Genomic DNA, 20,195 nt, shown 5'->3' with positions numbered 1-20,195 from the left:
TAGTGGTATCTCTGGAAAAAGGACTTCTTTTACTTCCTGTATGTTTAAATGTTTACTTCCTAAATGTTTATATTTAATAAACATTGTGTCACTTCCATTAGAGATCAAGTGACAGTAAGATGTTGTTTTTACCACTGATTTCAGATAAGAAAAGAAACTGAAAAAGCATTTGTACCAAAGGTAATAATTTCTACGACTAAAGCCAAAGAACAAGAAACTAGAATAACTGGAGAAATTACTATGAAACAGGAACAAAAACAAATAACTCAAGAAACAGTAAGTCCAATTTTATAAATACCTTGTAATTTGTTGACAAATATAGCATTCCAGCCAGCTACACGTACCCTCTGACCAAAACCTCTAAATGGAGGAGTCTTTTGTGCTTTTTCTTTTTGTTTCTTTATGTCTACTGTTGAAACTCGTGATGGATGTTCTGCTCTCATTGTACAATTTTCAGTTCAACTGATCAGTTTGGGGGAGATTGTCTGTCTACTTAGAATAGTGTGGGACACACGAGTGATGTGTCTAGAGCATACTTCAGTGGAAGACAGACGTCACTCCAGCCCAGTTACCCACTGGTAAAGTCATTTTTTTCACACACAGCCTAAGCCCTCAGTCACTTAGATTGTAACATACAAACTTTACATAGTGGTAAGACACATGTATACAACACACACACACACACACACACACACACACACACACACACACACACATCAGCCATGAACAGTCCAACCAAATACCAAGGGGAAGTGAGGAATTACTGGACATCGGGGATGACCAGGACTTCTTCAGAAAGTGTCCTAATTCCTAGTTGATAAACAGTGACCCAGAAGTGTTTGCTGTTTTGATACAAGAGAGCCAAGTTGGAACAACCTCAGTGTCACCAAATCTATTTCTCTCCCATCTATGAAATCAAGCTTTAAAGGGTCGAGAAAGAGCCAACTTCTGAATTCTTTCATGTTCAAGTAGATTTTGGTGACATTGAAGGTGTCCCAATTTGGCCAACCTCTCTTGATCTCAAGCTCCTTGCTGATCCCAGAGCTACTTTTTTTCTTTTAGTTGAGGTGTATTTGATTTACAGTGTTGTGTGAGTTTCTTAAGAAGGTCCAGCTCAGAACACTGTATGCTTAAAAAGTTGACCAGAGGCTGTTGGATGAAATTCCCTCTCCTTCCCGTGAATGAGAGATTTTGGATGGACAAGAAACCTACTTGGCATAATCAAGGCATAGAAATCCCTGTTGCCATTACAATGCTGGTGACTGGCAAGTTCCATCTGACTAGAGCTTTCTGGCCATTTGCCAGTGGGCACTCACTCAGTTCTCTAATGTGTCAACATATCTCAGAGAGGAGACATTTTCAGTTTCTAGGACAATTTGCTAAGGGGCAGGTGGGCAGAAGAGAAGCCCATTCCCCAGGAAGGCTAGTCTGGTTTTTAAACCCAAGGGTATGCCCTTAAAATGGAACTGTGATACCTTCTCTCTCATCCTGAAGCATCCTGTATTCTCCTGAACGTGGCAAGGATATCTTGCCATTTCTTTTGTGCCTTTTGAAACTCAAATCTTGCTTTTACCCTGAAACTCAGATAATACAGAAAGCTGAGACAGCTGCTGAGTCCAGGGTGGTAGTTGCCACTGCAAAGCCCACAGAACTAGAAACAATTCTGGGAGCTCAAGAAGAAATTGCCACACAGCAAGATCAAATGCACATAACACACAAAAAGTTGATGACTTCCTGCTGGTGTGAAATTCACTTTTGTTTCATTCCATTTGCAAGCCACCTACATTTTCATCCTGGGTCTTAATCATCATGTTTTCACCTCTCCCTCTTCTTATAAGTCAAACAAAAAACTTCAGAATCTCTCAGGACCTTTTTTGCTACCTACTTAGCTTTCATTGCCACTTTCATCCTAACTTTTGAGCATTCTTTGGGTTGTTACTAATACAGTATCACAACTCACTTTCGTATTTAATATTTTTCTACTGAAGATGCCAGTGCACAAGTCAGTTGGTAAAATGCAAAAGTATGTGTGATTTCTGGCTGTGCTGGCATTTCCCATAGATTATAATAAGAATAATGTGAGACTGAGAAATGCATCCTTTTATTGCTCATCACATTATTTCTTTTAGATGGAACTTTTCTTATTGTTACCAATGAAACAGTATGGATGATCAAGCAACTCAAATGATTAAATGTCCTTGAGGAGGAAGAAATTTGTTTCCTTTCTCAGTTTTGACTTACATTTCTTTTATTCAAGGTGGTATGATACTTAATGACGATTTTTCTCATCTTTTTCTTGCCATATGACCAGATGATGAAAGAAACTAGGAAAACAGTGGTACCCAAAGTCATAGTTGCCACACCCAAAGTCAAAGAACAAGATTTAGTATCAAGAACTAGAGAAGGCATCACTACCAGAAGAGAACAAGTTCAAATAACTCAGGAAAAGGTGAATACAGATATTCGAAATGGAAAAAGTTTATCCTTAAACTAATTTCTAGTAAATCATTAACTACAATGTGGTATGAATTATTAATCTGTATTTTCCTTTTTGAATCTCCAACTAAAAGCAAAATGGTAATTGTGTGACTGCTTACCATTACTTTTATCTGCACACTTGATTTTCATCTGTAATGTTTGTAATTCACTTTATTCACCATCATCCTTTGCATGAAGATGAGCATCTTTAGCCTGATTTTTAAAAGCAATATATGGAACCATCTGCAGATTTTTTTTTAATAGTTAACATGTCTGAGTTTTGTGATTCCCTGTCAGTACGTCCAAACACTGCCCAGTGAAAGTTAACTTCTTTTTGTGGTTAACCCTGAATAACTTTGTCTTGCATCCCCACCAGGAGGGGGAAAGGGTCATACCATATGTGTCTGAAGCCCTGTGCAATGTAAACCTTAATTTTACTGTAATAATCAGATGAGAAAGGAAGCTGAGGAAACTGCCTTGTCTACAATAGCAGTTACTACTGCTAAAGCCAAAGAGCAAGAAACAATACTGAGAACTAGAGAAGGAATGGCTACTAGACAAGAACAAATTCAAGTAACTCATGAAAAGGTGACTATTGCTGTTCCAAGTGTGAAATCCCCTGTTATAATACATTAATACCCAATCTCATGTGAAATCCCCTATTGTAATACATTAATCACCCAATCTCAGAGTTTCTTATGACACTATTAACCAATTTGTTTTTAGATATACACTTGGAAACTAAAAAAAACCCAATTATTTGTTATTGTTAATATTACTACATATTACTTTCCCCACTGATCTCTTCACTATTATTTTCCATTTTTTCTTATTGACATCTAGAAATTCTCTAGAAGTTGATGGTTGAAATTGCATGCAGGCTAATTTTTAAGATACTCCATACACATTGTTTTTGAAGTGTATAAGTAAAGAATGACTCTTACTGTCAAGAATATATATGTTTTGAGGGGGTTAATAAATTCAGCATATTACATTATAGAGAGTGGACTCACTTCAGGAAATTATTCATAATTTTTATCATGTGAAACTTTTTTTTTCTCCCTGTAAATATCAGATGAGAAAAGAAACTGAGAAAATTATAGTGCCTGCTGTAGTAGCTCCCACTAGAGCTGAACAAGATGCAATATTAAAATCTAGAGAAGAAATTACCCAACCAGAACAAATACACATAAGCCATGAAAAGGTTATTTGTAGCATCTATTGGTGGCTATGACAATTCCATGAAATAACCTACTTCTCATGACACTGTACCCCAAATTATCTATTTACCTAATTTTCATCTTTATTGCTGATATAGTATTTGGAAATTAGCAACTGAAGTTTTCAAATATTTTTTAGTGTTATGACTGAGTCCTGTCTGTATTTCCCTCAGTGTTGTCTTACATCTTTGGGTTTTTTTCCTAAGAAATGATTTAAGGTCAACTTTTTAAACATTTACCCAAGTCTAATATTGAATGGCATATCAGCCTTTTAGAAGTTCTCATTGATAACAAATTCCAATATGTATCATACTTCGTAAGTGATTATATTTGCACTTTTGTTTGTTCCAAATCACATAAATTTGAATAGTTTTTTTACTGTTAAAAACTAGCTAAGAATGGAAGCTGAGAAAATGTCTATACCCAAAGAAATAGTTACCACTGCAAAATCCACTGAACCAGCCACACTGCCAAGAACTAGAAAAGGATTTGCTGTTAGATAAGAACAAGTTCATCTTTTCGGGGAGGAGATGAAAACTGATGTGGTGGAAGTGAAAAGCATTGTTTCTTCGCATTCCATCATCAGCTCTCATAACTTTTCATCCATCATGAGTCATCGTGCTCCTGCTATTCAATTTAACTGCTTAACTGGTCCGCAGAACGTGAGAGACATTTAGATTCAGCCCAGTTCCTCCCGGGGACGGGTTAGCATTTCTATTGTGAAACGCCAAATTAAGTAACACTTTTCTTTGTGTCTCCTAAATTAATGCTTAGCATTTGACTGGTATGAGTTGGGGTCTCCTAGTCCAATTCTTCTTCCTGATTATCTGGGTTCCGAAAATCTGAGGGATATTAGAGTCCACTAGGAGATAAAAGCAGCTGCCAGCGTAGAGGGCTCGTCATGCTTGTCCACCAAAAGCAGTACATGAGTCCACCAGCAAATGTGTACAAATTGATATACAGTAACTCAGGAAAAAAATGTATGAATGTTCCCCCAATTTAAAATACCCTGCCATAATCAAGATTCTTTTTTGCATAAATTTTAAGTTAAGAACAACCTTCATATATTTCAGCTGGCAAATGACAATTTCTTTGAGCCTAAGTTTCCTCATTATTAAAATAAATAAAACTAAAACTCAACTTATTTCATAGACTGGTTGAAAGATTCAAATGAGATAGAATGTAAATGCAGTATTTCTACAAGCAAAGTAACATATATGTATAATCTGTTGAAGATGTTAACATTTAAAAACATCTGTAAAATTAAAATCAACTGATGGCCTATATGGTTTTAAAAAAGAAAACAAAAGAGATAAACAAACTTAACTTAGCTAAGCCTCACTTATATTTTGTAGTTTCTTCTAAGATGCAATCAAAAGGGAAGATAGTATTTGCAATCCTTCAAGGTAGATTAGATTGTGGCTTCCTAGAAGGAGAACTAGATGAAGCCTGTGATCACCAAAGGCCCAATTTCATCTCAAAAACACCTCATTTATATCTTAAATGGTTCAGAGGATAATTTTAACAGATATGGAGATAGCATACTTGAAAAACATTTTAGATGCAATCTAGATTCTGTTCACAGCAGCAGCAAAGAAAACTGGGCATTAATAAAATAGTCCAGCATTCTTTTAAAGAGCACCGATGCACACAGTGATGTGATTTTTGCAATACGCTGTTTCCAAGTGTTGCACGGAATCATAACATGTGAGCCACATCGACTGGTTTTTTAAAAGAGAAACTCCTTTGCAAACTGTTTGCGTTGATGATCATCAGATTCATGGAAATGAGAAAACAATATTTGTTTCCTCCTTCACTTTAACTTTCAGTAATAATGAAAGTAAATTGAGCTTCACTGTGAAAGGTTGTTCTCTTGAATCCAAAGATGATAACACTTTCATTTTCATCATAATATCTCCATTCATGTGCTTTAAGAAAGAGACTTTCTAATAGATTACAAAATTCTTATCCCTAGGGAATTATAAGTAAATGAATATGTTCCCTGCATCTTCACAAGCTTTCATGTTATCTCAGATTTGCATGCAACTGTACGACTCTGTAGCAACTGATTTTTCTCGATAGGGCTATGACAGTATTTGAGTGAGTTTCTATCATCGCTGTCATTGCATTGACACCAGACTAAATGATGAGCAGTAAAAGTAATCAGTGAAGATAACCAGCCCCGAAGTTCTGATTTCACAAGTGCTAACTGACTGTCTGCCATGGACAAAACACTAGACAAACTCAAAATCTCCTTACTGTTCCATAGATGTATAGTGTTATCCTATGTTGTGTTTATGAGATTTAATGTCTAATGCAACAGCAGGGATTTATAGAGTGTATCTAACTAGGTGTCTGTGCGTCATAATAATCAGCGAAATATTTAGTTCCTAAATACAGTTTGGAGTCATGTTTCTGGAGACATTAACATAGCTGTATAACATGGGTGCCTTCTGTCTGTCATCACTCATCTGTTCTTAACGACCATCCTGGGAGGAGCCCCAACCTGACTTTGACCTTACTGTGTATTAATTCTGGAAACCTTGTCTCCAGGTGGGCGTGGGGAAAAAGGCGGAAGCTGTAGCCACAGTGGTGGCTGCGGTAGACCAGGCCCGGGTTCGGGAGCCGAGAGAACCCGGGCATGTTGAAGAGTCACACGCTCAGCAGACCACTTTGGAGTATGGATACAAGGAGCACATTTCTGCCGCAAAGGTAGCTGAGCAGCCCCCGCGTCCAGCCTCCGAACCCCATGTTGTCCCTAAAGCAGTCAAGCCTAGAGTGATCCACGCTCCTTCTGAGACTCACATCACAACTACTGATCAAATGGGAATGCACATATCATCACAGGTGAGTCCGCCCCCTCCCCCAGGGTCGTTCACCCCACTCACGAGGACACACGCTTAGCTGCCATGGTCCTGTGGTGAACAGCAGGGTCACTGAGTTTTGTTTCAATGCAGATCAAGAAAACTACAGATCTAACAAGTGAAAGATTAGTCCATGTGGATAAACGCCCCCGCACAGCAAGCCCTCACTTTACTGTTTCAAAAATTTCTGTTCCCAAGACAGAACACGGATATGAGGTAAGAAGTTAGAGCATGACGAAGAAATGTTAGGCTCAGAGGCGGGAAGCATCTCACGTGTGATGTAGAGTATCTTTGGCGTGGGCCAATGTGGGCCTCTCTTTCATGTGGTCTTTCTGCCTTCCTGGTGAACTTAGAAGCCCCTAAAATTTGGTTTCTGAAACTCACCCAGTCTGGTGAGCCTAGGGTAGCAGGTGATTATCTTACACCTCTGAGAAGACACAAATTCATCCAGGCTTTTCTCTGTTTCACATTTCGTAAAAGGTGGTGTGTTACAAGTTCAGTTTTCCTTACGCTGGATGACGTTGCAGAGTGACTTAAATGGGAATGGATATCAATAATCAAGCAGAAGTTGAGACATCATATGTTCATATACTCAGTGTAGCAGGATGGAGACGTGGTCCTGTGCAGTGGTTGGGCTGGAATCACACGGCTGTGCATTAGCATCCCTGGCTCTGCCCCTCAGCTCTGTCGTCAGGGACAAGCGAATACATGGAAAAACTTTAGCAAGTGGACAGTGCCTCCTAGCCCTCAATATTAGGCACAACTGTTTTTATTTTATACATCCAAGACATTGAATCACAGCCTTGCATGTTTCAAAGAATTGTAAGGTCTATTTAAAACCTGTCTTTGAGATAGTCTCAAATTATTATTGAAACTAAGTAACCACAGACAGCATCAGAATACAAAGAGTCAGGAACCCTTTAAAATATTTTTCTAAGTGTCTCCATTTACACCTTTCACACAGGTTTGTGGCTGAAGCCTAAATGTGCTATTTTAAAGTAGTTCTTAGGAATTAACCAAGTATTTTTAATAATTTCTTGATGTTTAATTTCTCACTGTAGTATTTTCCCATATGCCTTCACTGAGATGGTTAAGTGAAAATTCATGACTGAGCTTTAGAAGACCCCTCAGTCCCTTTATGATACAAGCATAAAATAAGAAACCCTCAAGACAACTCTTTAAGAAAGATATTTTCAAATATATTTTCCAAACTGGCAGGAATGACAGTGAGCTTTATAACTGGCTTATCGCTAGCTGACTTTTCATTAACTGTGAGAACAAAAAAAAAAAAAAGGACCATATAGAAAATAAACTCAGACTTGCCACAGGAAGGCTAGAGGCAAAGCGCTTCCTAGTGATGACTGGGATGGCGGTTAAGTATGTTTATTTTCTGACTCCGTTTCCATTTAGGCATCAATAGCCGGTAGCGCTATTGCCACATTACAAAAAGAGTTGTCAGCCACGTCTTCTGCTCAGAAGGTCACCAAATCTGTGAAGGCACCTACCGTGAAGCCTGCTGAGGCCCGAGTGAGAGCGGAGCCCACCCCTTCACCCCAGTTCCCCTTTGCTGACATACCAGAAACTTACAAGAGTCAGGCTGGCATCGAGGTGAAGAAGGAAGTAGGGGTGAGCATCACTGGGGCTGTGGTCCGTGAAGAGCGCTTGGAAGTACTGCAGGCTCGCGAAGCCAAGGTTGGTCCCCGGAGCCCCCGCCATCTTATCCTTCCCTACAGAGCAGGGCCAGGCGCCTGCCAGTCTGTACTCCAGAAGTGGTCCACCAGGCGTCCTGCCTTTCTCCTTCACCATGCTCACACTTCATGTTGTGGAGCGTGGTGTGGGTGGAGCTCTTTTTTCTCAAATAATTCTTATAGTTTTACATGTGCTAAGTGTTTATGAGATTTCCCCTAACTTCGTGGACATTTTGTTAACATCCTTTGTAAAATTCATAGGTGACAGAAACAGCAAGAGTCCCTGCTCCGGTTGAAATCCCTGTTACGCCACCAACTTTAGTCTCGGTGAGTAAAGAAGTTGATTGTGTTTGAACCCTGTGCATGTCGGATCAGATAGTTTTAAAATCTGCAATGATCAGTTTCTCAAACTGGAAAATGCCATTAGTGCATTTACAAATGTAAATTTTAAGACCATATACTACTTGGCAAGGAAAGGGGGACCAACTGAAGATTGCATGGGAAGCTTTGTTGAAGAGGCAGCATTTGCTGCTGAGACTTTAGGCTTGGTTGGGATTTGAATATGTGCAACACAGAGGATACGAGGATACAGAGTTGCCCCATTGTATGGTATCAATACATTTCCACCTTACAGACTTGAAAACACCTTATATTTATTTCAAACTGGGAATATTCCAATATCCAAGGGAATTTCTTTACTAGAAATCTTGATCTTAAATCTTTTATAGAATCTTAATCTTAAAAAAAAATTTTAATGACAATTAGAATGAGCAAGGTCAAGTCCCCAAATTTGTTATTATATATATATAGGGATGATGAGTGAATATGCACACGTATCAATACTTCCTTTTTCTTGTCTCTTCAGGGCCTGAAAAACGTGACTGTTATAGAAGGTGAATCTGTCACCTTGGAGTGCCACATCTCTGGATACCCATCCCCCAAAGTGACATGGTACAGGGAAGACTACCAAATAGAAAGTTCCATCGATTTCCAGATAACCTTCCAGAGTGGAATTGCTCGTCTAATGATTCGTGAAGCCTTTGCAGAAGACAGCGGACGGTTTACTTGCACTGCCGTGAATGAGGCTGGGACCGTCAGCACATCCTGCTACCTAGCTGTGCAAGGTTAGTGGCCACACTCCTGCATCCTTCTGCACCTGCCATCACTCTTACCTGACACTTCTTTCCACAAGACGGTTTCTGCACACCTCGTCATGGAATCCCCTTTTAGAATTGAAGGGTAGATTATGGAGTCAATTTAACTGTCACGCTAAGCAGATGTCACTAAGGAAACAAACTAACGCCTTACTTACAAGAGAAACTTCTGTCTTCTTCCAGTGTCAGAAGAGTTTGAAAAAGAAACAACTGTGGCTGAGAAAATTACCACAGAAGAGAAACGGTAAAACATTTTTTTTTTTGCTGATGAATTTTTGTTGTAGTAGTGTTTTGATTTTTCAGTCCCTTAACTATTGGCAAATTGTAGTACAGAAGCTAATATGAAGGGAATTCTCTTTCCAGCTTTGTCGAGGCAAGAGATGTGGTGATGACTGATACTAGCATCACAGAGGAACAAGCAGGGCCTGGAGAACCGGCTGCTCCTTTCTTTATCACAAAACCAGTGGTCCAGAAACTGGTGGAAGGTGGGAGCATTGTCTTTGAATGCCAGGTTGGCGGCAATCCAAAGCCCCATGTCTACTGGAAAAAATCCGGTGTTCCTCTAACCACTGGATACAGGTATTCTGATGACTGAATCTGATAGAGTTCTCTGTGGTTTGTCTGATACGTATGTGAAGCCGAGGGAGAGAAGTAGAATTCACTTACCCACCATCCCTCAAAAGTAGGCTCTTGCAATAAGGAGCCTTCATAGTGTGCTTAGGGGTATTTTCATGTCTTTGTACAAACTCTTAGTGAGAAATAAAGCTATGTGACAAAAGTGGATGGAAGATAAATTTCTTCACAGTCTAGTTTGATTCATTTATAGTGCTAGTGAAATAGAGAACATTTTGTGGATTTTTACACATAGGCACATCATATTCTTCTAGAAAGAATCTGAAACAATTTTCAATTAAAATGCATAATAATTAAGTCACCAAAAGATAAAAGAAAAAGGGTCATGTAATGAAGAGGAAAGCTAGTTATACATGAAAACCTATGCTAATAAATTTGCTGCACCTGAGTATAAAGTTTAGCTTTGAATTTCCTGCAACTTAAACAGTCTAAAAATGTAGCTGTCATAGCTTAATGAGAAGAAATATAGTATACCAAAGGCTTAATATCAAAATGTTTAAAGGAATGTATTGTTTTGATTATTCATTTGATCTTCACAGAAAAGTGAACAGAATAATGAACAAAGAGAAATATATAAGTGTTTAAATGACCTCATCATTTACTAATGTAAACACTGAGGCCCCTTATTTCCATATGGTTGATTCTAGGAGGGTTATGTTCTATTATTTATTTTAAAGAATATATGAATATTCTTTAAAAGAATATATGAATATTCTTTAAAATAAAAATTTTAACTTGCATGGCCCTCATGACTCATGTCCATGAGTTTTCCTCAATTTTCAGCCATTTGATAGTTACATTCTATGGTGGAACTTAGTCCCATGTTTAAGATCATTGAACTTTTTTTTTTTAATTGAAGTACAGTCAGTTACAATGTGTCAATTTCTGGTGTAGAGCATAATGGCCTAGTCATAGGATCATTGAATTTTATACTGCAGATCCACATAAGGTTTATTTTACTCCCATAAGGGTGATTTAAGACTGAAATTTTTTGTTTGTTCATTTCCATAAAGATACAAAGTGAGTTACAACAAACAAACTGGTGAGTGCAGACTGGTAATTTCGATGACTTTTGCTGATGATGCTGGAGAATACACTATTGTTATTCGTAATAAGCACGGTGAAACTTCTGCATCTGCCTCCTTGCTTGAAGAAGGTAAGTGCCACTCTGAGTAGCTCTGTGTGCATGGTAGGAATGGAAACGCAGGAAAGTAGCAGTGCTGCTCGATTGTCAAAAGACTTATTGCATCATTCTGGTTCTGATGCTGAGGCCCATCTCTGGGTGTAAATATTTCTAGGCATATCATGCCTATATCATGCCTTTGAAAATGCAGGGATTCTAAATTCAGTTGCCTTCCAGATTGAGGCAGTTAATGTAAGTGAGCATAGTGAAACAGTGGCAAACTGGAGAGTACATGCCCTGCCTCAAGGGGGCAGCAGCTTCCTATCCCCACGTGCTGTTACCAGCACGCACGTACCAGGCAGGTTCAGTGTTGCTAGAGCATGCGGTGTTTTAAAGAAAAGCTAGAAATCAGGATTTTCAATATTCGTAAATAATTTGGAAAAAAGTGTGATAGCATTAGGCTAAAGGAAATGTGTCTATGGGTCTCCATATACCTTTGCTTAGATGTTCACATTTTTAGTGGAACATCCCATGCTGTGTCTCATTTGATCTGCACAAAATCCCTTAGAGAAAGTTAGGATATTATCCCCATTTAGCAGATAAAGTACTCGGGACCTGGAAAAATAAATGAATTACCAAAAGCCACCCAGCAAATTAGAAAGACCTCTAGGTAGATCCCAAAGGACTGACTGCTAAAACAAAATTCTTTCTGCAATAATAATGGCTATTTTGACTTGTTAATGTAAGTTTGTCTTTTGAAATTCAATGTAATAAGTATATATTTAGCACCTTGATAGTAAAATTTGGTAACTCTGGCTTTTGGTTATCAACTTTCTGTAATGTAACACTTGCTTGAATGAACAGTGGCATGAAGGCTTTTTCATAAGAACATTAAAACGTAACTTACGTTCTGAACTCCTAGCTGATTATGAGTCACTGATGAAGTCCCAGCAAGAAATGCTTTACCAGACACAAGTGACAGCATTTGTGCAAGAACCTAAAGTTGGAGAAATAGCACCTGGATTTATACGTTCTGAATACGAAAAGGAATATGAAAAAGAACAGGCCTTAATTAGGAAGAAAATGGCCAAAGACACTGTAATGGTCAGAACTTTTGTGGAAGACCAGGTGAGCACGACCATAATGACTAAGTGAATCGTTTCATAAATTATGCTTTGCTCCCACAATGCCTCTCTTTTGTTTGATATTTTCATTTTCAAGTGATGGATCAGGGTTAAACTACCATAGGCAGGTCCAAGTTCATTGCTGAAGAGGTTCCTTAATCTTTATTGCATGTGGCACATCTGTCTTTAGAAATAGAGATTACATATATTCAGGCAAAAGACAAATACTAGCACCACCAAGTTCATTACTGCCAAGGTTCCCTCATCCATAAGGTGAATATTCAAATGTAACCCATCCTCTTTGAATACCGTTGACCCAGGATGCCTCAGCATGAACTGACAAAGATGATTGTAATGCAGATTAAAAAACAAAACAGTGACCCATGTAATTGTCACTGAAAAACTAACAAAAAAGCAAAAACAAGCAAACAAAGCCTTCTAGATTTTTTCTGTCAGTTGAAAACTTTAATCAAATCTTATCTCTGAGACTAACACTCTTAAAGAATTTCTATCAGTCAGGATATATCTTTTTAACAAACTGTCATCTTTTTCACTCTGCAGGAATTCCACATTTCTTCCTTTGAAGAGAGACTTATTAAAGAAATTGAATACAGAATAATAAAGACTACATTAGAGGAACTTCTTGAAGAAGATGGAGAAGAAAAGATGGCAGTTGACATTTCTGAATCTGAAGCTGTGGAAGCAGGATTTGATTTAAGAGTCAAGAATTACAGAATTCTTGAAGGGATGGGCGTTACTTTTCATTGCAAGATGTCTGGGTATCCATTACCCAAGGTAAAATACAAACATTCGTCAGACCTCTGTGTTACAGTAAAGACACTGATAGGTTATAGAATAACTATTTTATCTATATCTATTCACATATGCATGATATTTGCAGATTGCTTGGTACAAAGATGGCAAGCGCATTAGACATGGAGAGAGATACCAAATGGATTTTCTACAAGATGGCAGAGCTAGTCTGCGCATACCTGTTGTTCTTCCGGAAGATGAGGGCATCTATACTGCATTTGCCAGCAATATTAAAGGAAATGCAATTTGCTCTGGGAAATTGTACGTGGAGCCTGCTGCACCATTTAGTGCCCCGACCTACATACCCACGCCAGAGCCCGTGAGCAGAATCAGGTAAGACTCCCGATAATTCAGGTTGATTAGTATTTGAATTGTTTAAAACACCAAATATCTCAGTAGCAAATTGCTGTTGTGTTGGCAGTGGGGGCATGAGGGGGCGGGAGAAACTGAAGGCTGAGATAGCACAGACATTCACCTTAGCCACACTGATGGTTGATTGCCAAGTTTTTCTTTCTTGCCCATACGTAAGACGAGCAAAGCATTTTCATTAGTGTGTTATTTGTTTTGCCAGTGCTATAGCTCATGTAATGAAAGCTATAAAGGTGTATTTAACACCTGATTTGACATAAATTATCTCTAATTTATACAATGACCCTGCAGTGTAGGAATTATTACTGTTTTGGAAGAGGGAACACTGAGTCTCCACGATCCTATAAAAATTCCCTTGGTTCTCAGCCTGCCTGTGTGTTAGTGTCAGCACTTCAAATCTATTCCAAGCCAGTCTGGCTGCAATGTATGGATAGGGTTTTGGTTATTTTTTTCAAATATAATTTCTGTGTTTTTCCTCTTCTGGGATAAAGAAGTCTATTTTTCTTTTTCCATAAATGTGTTCATTTATTTATTTAACTGATCAATATGTATTGAGATATTTTGGTAGCCAAACCAAAAAGGTTTGGTGACTAATTAAATCCAGGTGGTGAGGGAAAGACAGTGTTAAGGACCATTCTAAGATTTTGAGGCCAGGCTCCTGGCTGGGTTGATTAACTGCTGACTGAGATTGATGGTATATAAACAGCACAGCTTTGGGGACAATAATAATGTATTCCATTTTGGATCCAGTGAGGTTGAGATACCTTCTAATATGTACACAAAGTAAATTCTAAAATAACATGAAGAAAGAGGTTCTTTTTGTTGTGTTTTTCTCTATACCTCTTGAAAAGATTCTGCTTTGCCTTTGTTTTTCAGATCCATCTCTCCACGTTCAGTGAGCAGGTCTCCAATACGCATGTCTCCTGCACGGATGTCCCCTGCACGGATGTCACCTGCACGGATGTCCCCTGGACGGAGGCTGGAGGAAACAGATGAATCACAACTTGAGAGACTGTATAAGCCAGTCTTTGTGTTGAAACCCGCTTCTTTCAAATGTTTAGAAGGGCAAACTGCCAGATTTGACTTAAAGGTTGTGGGTCGACCTATGCCCGAGACCTTCTGGTTTCATGATGGTAAGTATAAGCTTTTTCTCACAAATCATTAACACAAGATTAAGCTTATATGTGCATCCAACAATTTTAAAATAACAAACTATTCTAACATATTTTCCTTTTTACTTATTTTTTTTTATAGGCCAGCAAATTGTCAATGACTATACCCATAAAGTAGTCATTAAAGAAGATGGTACCCAATCACTAATTATTGTCCCTGCAGCACCTAGTGATTCTGGGGAATGGACTGTGGTTGCCCAAAACAGGGCAGGCAAATCGTCGATTTCAGTGATTTTGACTGTAGAAGGTATCTGCTCTTGAGGGAAAAAGAAAGTACCTTGTGACTTGGGTTGTGAACAGGTAGTTCAGTCCTACTCACTGTGAACCATGACCTTTCTCTTTCAGCTGTGGAACATCAGGTAAAACCAATGTTTGTGGAAAAGCTGAAAAATGTCAATGTCAAGGAGGGTTCCCGACTTGAAATGAAAGTCCGAGCTACGGGTAACCCCAATCCTGACATTGTATGGTTGAAAAACAGTGAGATCATTGTACCTCACAAATATCCAAAAATCAGGTAAGTTTACTTAAAAAATAGTAAAACTAAGCTTATTATACAAATCCAGTAACCAGGGAAGCAAAGACTGCTTCTGTATTGATGATTTTTTTCCCCTCACTTTTTATAGAATTGAAGGCACCAAGGGAGAAGCTGCCCTTAAAATCGATTCCACTGTCAGCCAAGACTCTGCCTGGTACACGGCAACAGCGATTAATAAGGCTGGCCGAGACACCACAAGATGCAAAGTAAATGTTGAAGTTGAGTTTGCAGAGCCTGAGCCAGAGAGAAAATTAATCATCCCACGAGGGACGTATAGAGCAAAGGAGATCGCAGCCCCAGAACTGGAGCCCCTCCACCTGCGATACGGTCAAGAACAATGGGAAGAGGGTGACCTCTATGACAAAGAGAAGCAACAGAAACCATTTTTCAAGAAAAAACTCACTTCCTTAAGACTCAGGCGCTTTGGGCCTGCCCACTTTGAATGCAGGCTAACGCCAATTGGTGACCCAACGATGGTGGTGGAGTGGCTGCATGATGGAAAGCCACTTGAAGCAGCCAACAGGCTCCGGATGATCAATGAATTTGGGTATTGCAGCCTTGATTACGGAGTCGCATATTCCAGAGACAGCGGTGTCATTACTTGCAGAGCCACTAACAAATACGGAACAGATCACACATCTGCCACCCTTATTGTGAAAGACGAGAAGAGTCTTGTGGAAGAATCTCAATTGCCTGAGGGGAGGAAAGGCTTGCAGAAAATTGAAGAATTAGAGCGGATGGCTCATGAAGGTGCCCTTACAGGTGTAACAACAGATCAGAAAGAGAAGCAGAAGCCAGACATTGTCTTGTTCCCAGAGCCAGTAAGAGTACTTGAAGGGGAGACTGCCAGATTCCGTTGCCGGGTGACAGGCTACCCTCAGCCCAAAGTCAACTGGTACCTCAATGGGCAGCTTATCCGCAAAAGCAAAAGGTTCAGAGTTCGCTATGATGGCATTCATTATCTGGATATTGTGGACTGCAAATCATATGACACAGGTGAAGTCAAAGTCACCGCAGAGAATCCTGAAGGTGTGACAGAGCATAAAGTGAAGCTTGAGATCCAACAGAAGGAAGATTTCAGGTCTGTCCTTAGGCGAGCCCCTGAGCCCAAGCCCGAGTTTCACGTCCATGAGCCTGGAAAACTTCAGTTTGAGGTACAAAAAGTAGACAGACCTGTTGACACCACTGAAACCAAGGAAATTGTGAGGTTGAAAAGGGCAGAAAGAATTACCCATGAAAAAGTGTCCGAAGAGTCAGAAGAGCTGCGGAGTAAATTCAAACGCAGGACTGAGGAGGGCTACTACGAAGCCATCACTGCCGTGGAGCTCAAGTCTCGTAAGAAAGATGAGTCCTATGAAGAGCTTCTAAGGAAGACAAAAGAGGAACTTCTCCACTGGACCAAAGAGTTGACTGAAGAGGAGAAGAAAGCCCTTGCTGAAGAAGGCAAAATCACTATTCCCAGTTTTAAACCTGATAAAATTGAACTTAGTCCTAGTATGGAGGCCCCCAAAATCTTTGAAAGAATCCAAAGCCAAACAGTGGGCCAAGGAGCTGATGCACACTTCCGGGTCAGAGTGGTGGGAAAACCAGACCCTGAATGCGAGTGGTATAAAAACGGTGTAAAGATCGAACGCTCCGACCGCATCTACTGGTACTGGCCCGAAGACAATGTTTGTGAGCTGGTCATAAGAGATGTGACGGCTGAGGACTCTGCCAGCATCATGGTAAAAGCCATTAACATAGCTGGGGAGACCTCAAGCCACGCATTCTTACTGGTCCAAGGTAATTTGAAATTCCTTCCATTTGATGGATCTGTTTCTATTTATCCATGAGTATCCAGTGATGTAGTCTTTTTATTTTCTTTTCCCACTATCCAAACTGTGAATTTAATTTAATATAATGTGATTTTCCCCCCTTTTTTGTAGCCAAGCAATTGATCACTTTCACGCAGGAATTAGAAGATGTTGTTGCTAAGGAAAAAGACACCATGGCAACCTTTGAATGTGAAACTTCAGAGCCATTTGTCAAAGTGAAATGGTATAAAGATGGTGTGGAGATTCACACGGGAGATAAATATAGGATGCACTCTGACAGGAAAGTTCACTTCCTCTCCATACTGACAGTCGACACGTCTGATGCTGAAGACTATAGCTGTGTACTTGCGGAAGATGAAAACATAAAAACAACAGCTAAACTTATTGTCGAAGGTAGTAAATAATGATTTCATTGTTTACTTAAGTGTTAAAGTCACCCTTAGCATGTGATAAAATTAGCTATGCAGTTTTCATTTTACGAAAAGAATTGTTGGGAGTTAGATACAAGCTTCAGAGCAAGAATCATTATATATACTGCTAGTTAAGAAGATTAACAATTTGGATTTTTTTTTAAAGCAAGGTTATTTTGATTTCTGGTTTTTAGAATTTTTATTGGGATATAATTCTGTGCTTTAAAATTAATTTAAAAATTAAAATAACTCCTTTTTATTGACAGTTTATTTCTTAGTCCTGCAGTGAGAGATTAAGAATATTCCTGAGAGAATAGGGTCAGAGAAGAGGTCTACAAGGGGACAGATAAGAGATTTACAAGGAGTTTTCTCTGTCCTAAGAATAGATGTATAACTCTCCAGAGAAATTAATTTCTCCTTATCTCATGCGTCAGGTGCAGTTGTTGAGTTTCTGAAAGAACTTCAGGACATAGAAGTCCCAGAATCATTTTCAGGGGAGTTAGAGTGCATTATATCCCCAGAAAATATAGAAGGCAAATGGTATCATAATGATGTGGAGCTCAAATCCAACGGCAAGTACACAATTACATCTCGTCGTGGACGTCAGAACCTCACAGTAAAGGATGTGACCAAGGAGGACCAGGGAGAATACAGCTTTGTTGTCGATGGGAAAAAGACAACCTGTAAACTGAAGATGAAACGTAAGTCTTCCCATTCCTTCAGCCTGCAGTGAGCATCTTTATGATAATAAATGATCATAACGTTCTTTTTTCTCCCCGTATTTTGCAGCCCGCCCCATTGCTATCCTGCAAGGACTTAGTGATCAAAAAGTCTGTGAGGGTGACATCGTTCAGCTTGAAGTTAAAGTGTCCTTAGAGAATGTGGAAGGTGTGTGGATGAAAGATGGCCAAGAAGTGCAGCCCAGTGACAGGGTTCACATTGTGATAGACAAACAGTCACACATGCTGCTTATCGAAGACATGACCAAGGAGGATGCTGGTCATTACTCCTTCACCATTCCAGCCCTTGGACTGTCAACCAGTGGGCGCGTCTCTGTCTACAGTGAGTGCAACTTACAGTTTTATGTGTACACTTGTCAGGCAAGGTAGAGGGCTTTAATGAGGAGGCATTTCCAACAAAATTCATATTCATCAGTATTTTATTTTTGTGTGTGTGGTTTTGCAGGTGTTGATATAATAACACCTCTCAAGGATGTTAACGTGATTGAGGGCACCAAGGCTGTGCTTGAATGTAAGGTCTCAGTCCCTGATGTGACGTCTGTTAAATGGTACTTAAATGACGAACAGATCAAGCCTGATGATCGCGTGCATGCCATCGTCAAGGGCACAAAGCAGCGGCTAGTGATTAACCGGACCCATGCTTCCGATGAAGGACCTTACAAGCTGGTGGTTGGCAGAGTTGAAACCAGCTGTGATCTCTCTGTAGAAAGTAAGAATTCTTCCATCTAACTTGGTGTTATTTTAAGCATTCTATTTTCCCAGAGTAATAATAACCCAGTGGTTATTATATTTTCTTCCCCCAGAAATTAAAATTATCAGAGGTCTTCGTGACCTTACCTGTACAGAAACCCAAAATGTGGTTTTGGAAGTTGAACTGTCCCACTCAGGAATTGATGTCTTGTGGAATTTTAAGGGCAAGGAAATTAAACCCAGTTCTAAATATAAAATTGAAGCTCATGGAAAAATATATAAGTTAACAGTTCTGAATATGATGAAAGATGATGAAGGGGAATATACATTTTATGCTGGAGAAAATAGGACATCTGGAAAACTTACCGTGGCAGGTTAGTACGTTCATGTGGGGCAGTTGTTTTAAGAAATTGTCGCCCATTTCCTACCAAATTCCCACCAGTTTCCCACTTCCATGCCTCTGCTTATGCTTTTCTCAAAACCGGTAATACTCAACACTGTTCCCCTCAGCGTAAATTCCACATGTTCTTCCAGGAAGATGTACCTCAAATGTCATCTCCTCTGTAGAGAACTTCCTTGACCTTCCATTTGTATAAGATTTTGCTCCTCCGACCTCGGGATCACTTTATATGTATCTCTTTCATGGCCCTGCCTCAAATTCCTGTCTTATTCCCCATTTCTTCTTCTCACACCTGAGTATAAGCTCCTCAAATCTGGAACTGCCTCCTTCTCACCTTTGTATATATTCCAGTATGCTGCACATGATAGACGGTCAATTCACATTTGTGGGACTGAACTCTATTTAAGCTCTCCTACTGTAAAGACATTTCTTTTTTTTATCACTCTTGTTTCTTTCCCTTTTGTTTCATTTGTTCCCTTCATCCTTTTTTATAAACCCAATGTGTATTTTAAAAATATAATACAATGTGTGTATCTGCATGTCTCTTTCTTGTGACATGAAGTAGACCATTCTCATTCAGCAGAAGTTTCTGGTTTTAAAATGGAGAATCAAAATTGTAAACCAAATTGTCAAGAAAAAACTAGAAGTCATCATTAATTGGTTTTGGTGCATGATAATATAAGTACTGAGGAGTTGGAATATGACGTTGAGATTAAATTGCATAGTCCATAACATCTGGTAGTAAAATCAAGTCAGATGGGAATAGTGTATTTTCTTTGGTATGACAGTTTCATTGTTGATACTTTATTACATTACAAGATTTCCTCAGAGATTTAACCATGAAAAAACTTCTGAAACAAACTTTCAGATCCTACACTTTGATATTTTTTAATATAAACTACATGTTTTTAAATGCATGAAAGCAAGAAAAAACCAGGAGTCCCTATGTAGTTTCACCCAAGATTTTT

The 20,195-nt window shown here is 39.2% G+C and overlaps 1 protein-coding gene across 5 annotated transcripts in view; it reads left to right on the top strand.

Moving 5' to 3' along the window:
• The window catches only part of TTN (titin), a 264,646-nt gene that overhangs the window by 11,824 nt on the left and 232,627 nt on the right, over window positions 1-20,195 (top strand). For 3 of the 5 annotated variants that reach the window (XM_072961227.1, XM_072961226.1, XM_072961230.1), the window contains exons 9-32: window positions 145-276; window positions 1,586-1,707; window positions 2,296-2,449; window positions 2,929-3,066; window positions 6,252-6,545; window positions 6,656-6,778; window positions 7,973-8,254; window positions 8,512-8,577; window positions 9,116-9,374; window positions 9,588-9,648; window positions 9,768-9,983; window positions 11,051-11,193; window positions 12,083-12,288; window positions 12,846-13,079; window positions 13,186-13,430; window positions 14,343-14,599; window positions 14,721-14,885; window positions 14,984-15,152; window positions 15,262-16,955; window positions 17,099-17,380; window positions 17,832-18,098; window positions 18,187-18,459; window positions 18,583-18,846; window positions 18,941-19,201. In XM_072961227.1, the coding sequence (XP_072817328.1) occupies window positions 145-276; window positions 1,586-1,707; window positions 2,296-2,449; window positions 2,929-3,066; window positions 6,252-6,545; window positions 6,656-6,778; window positions 7,973-8,254; window positions 8,512-8,577; window positions 9,116-9,374; window positions 9,588-9,648; window positions 9,768-9,983; window positions 11,051-11,193; window positions 12,083-12,288; window positions 12,846-13,079; window positions 13,186-13,430; window positions 14,343-14,599; window positions 14,721-14,885; window positions 14,984-15,152; window positions 15,262-16,955; window positions 17,099-17,380; window positions 17,832-18,098; window positions 18,187-18,459; window positions 18,583-18,846; window positions 18,941-19,201 (6,307 nt within the window). The remainder of the gene's footprint in view (window positions 1-144; window positions 277-1,585; window positions 1,708-2,295; window positions 2,450-2,928; window positions 3,067-6,251; window positions 6,546-6,655; window positions 6,779-7,972; window positions 8,255-8,511; window positions 8,578-9,115; window positions 9,375-9,587; window positions 9,649-9,767; window positions 9,984-11,050; window positions 11,194-12,082; window positions 12,289-12,845; window positions 13,080-13,185; window positions 13,431-14,342; window positions 14,600-14,720; window positions 14,886-14,983; window positions 15,153-15,261; window positions 16,956-17,098; window positions 17,381-17,831; window positions 18,099-18,186; window positions 18,460-18,582; window positions 18,847-18,940; window positions 19,202-20,195) is intronic. The other 2 variants (XM_072961229.1, XM_072961228.1) reach the window with 1 other exon arrangement.

Source organism: Vicugna pacos, chromosome 5, assembly GCF_048564905.1.
Source record: "Vicugna pacos chromosome 5, VicPac4, whole genome shotgun sequence".
In the NCBI taxonomy this organism is placed as follows: domain Eukaryota; kingdom Metazoa; phylum Chordata; class Mammalia; order Artiodactyla; family Camelidae; genus Vicugna; species Vicugna pacos.
This window is presented reverse-complemented; position numbering and strand designations above follow the sequence as displayed.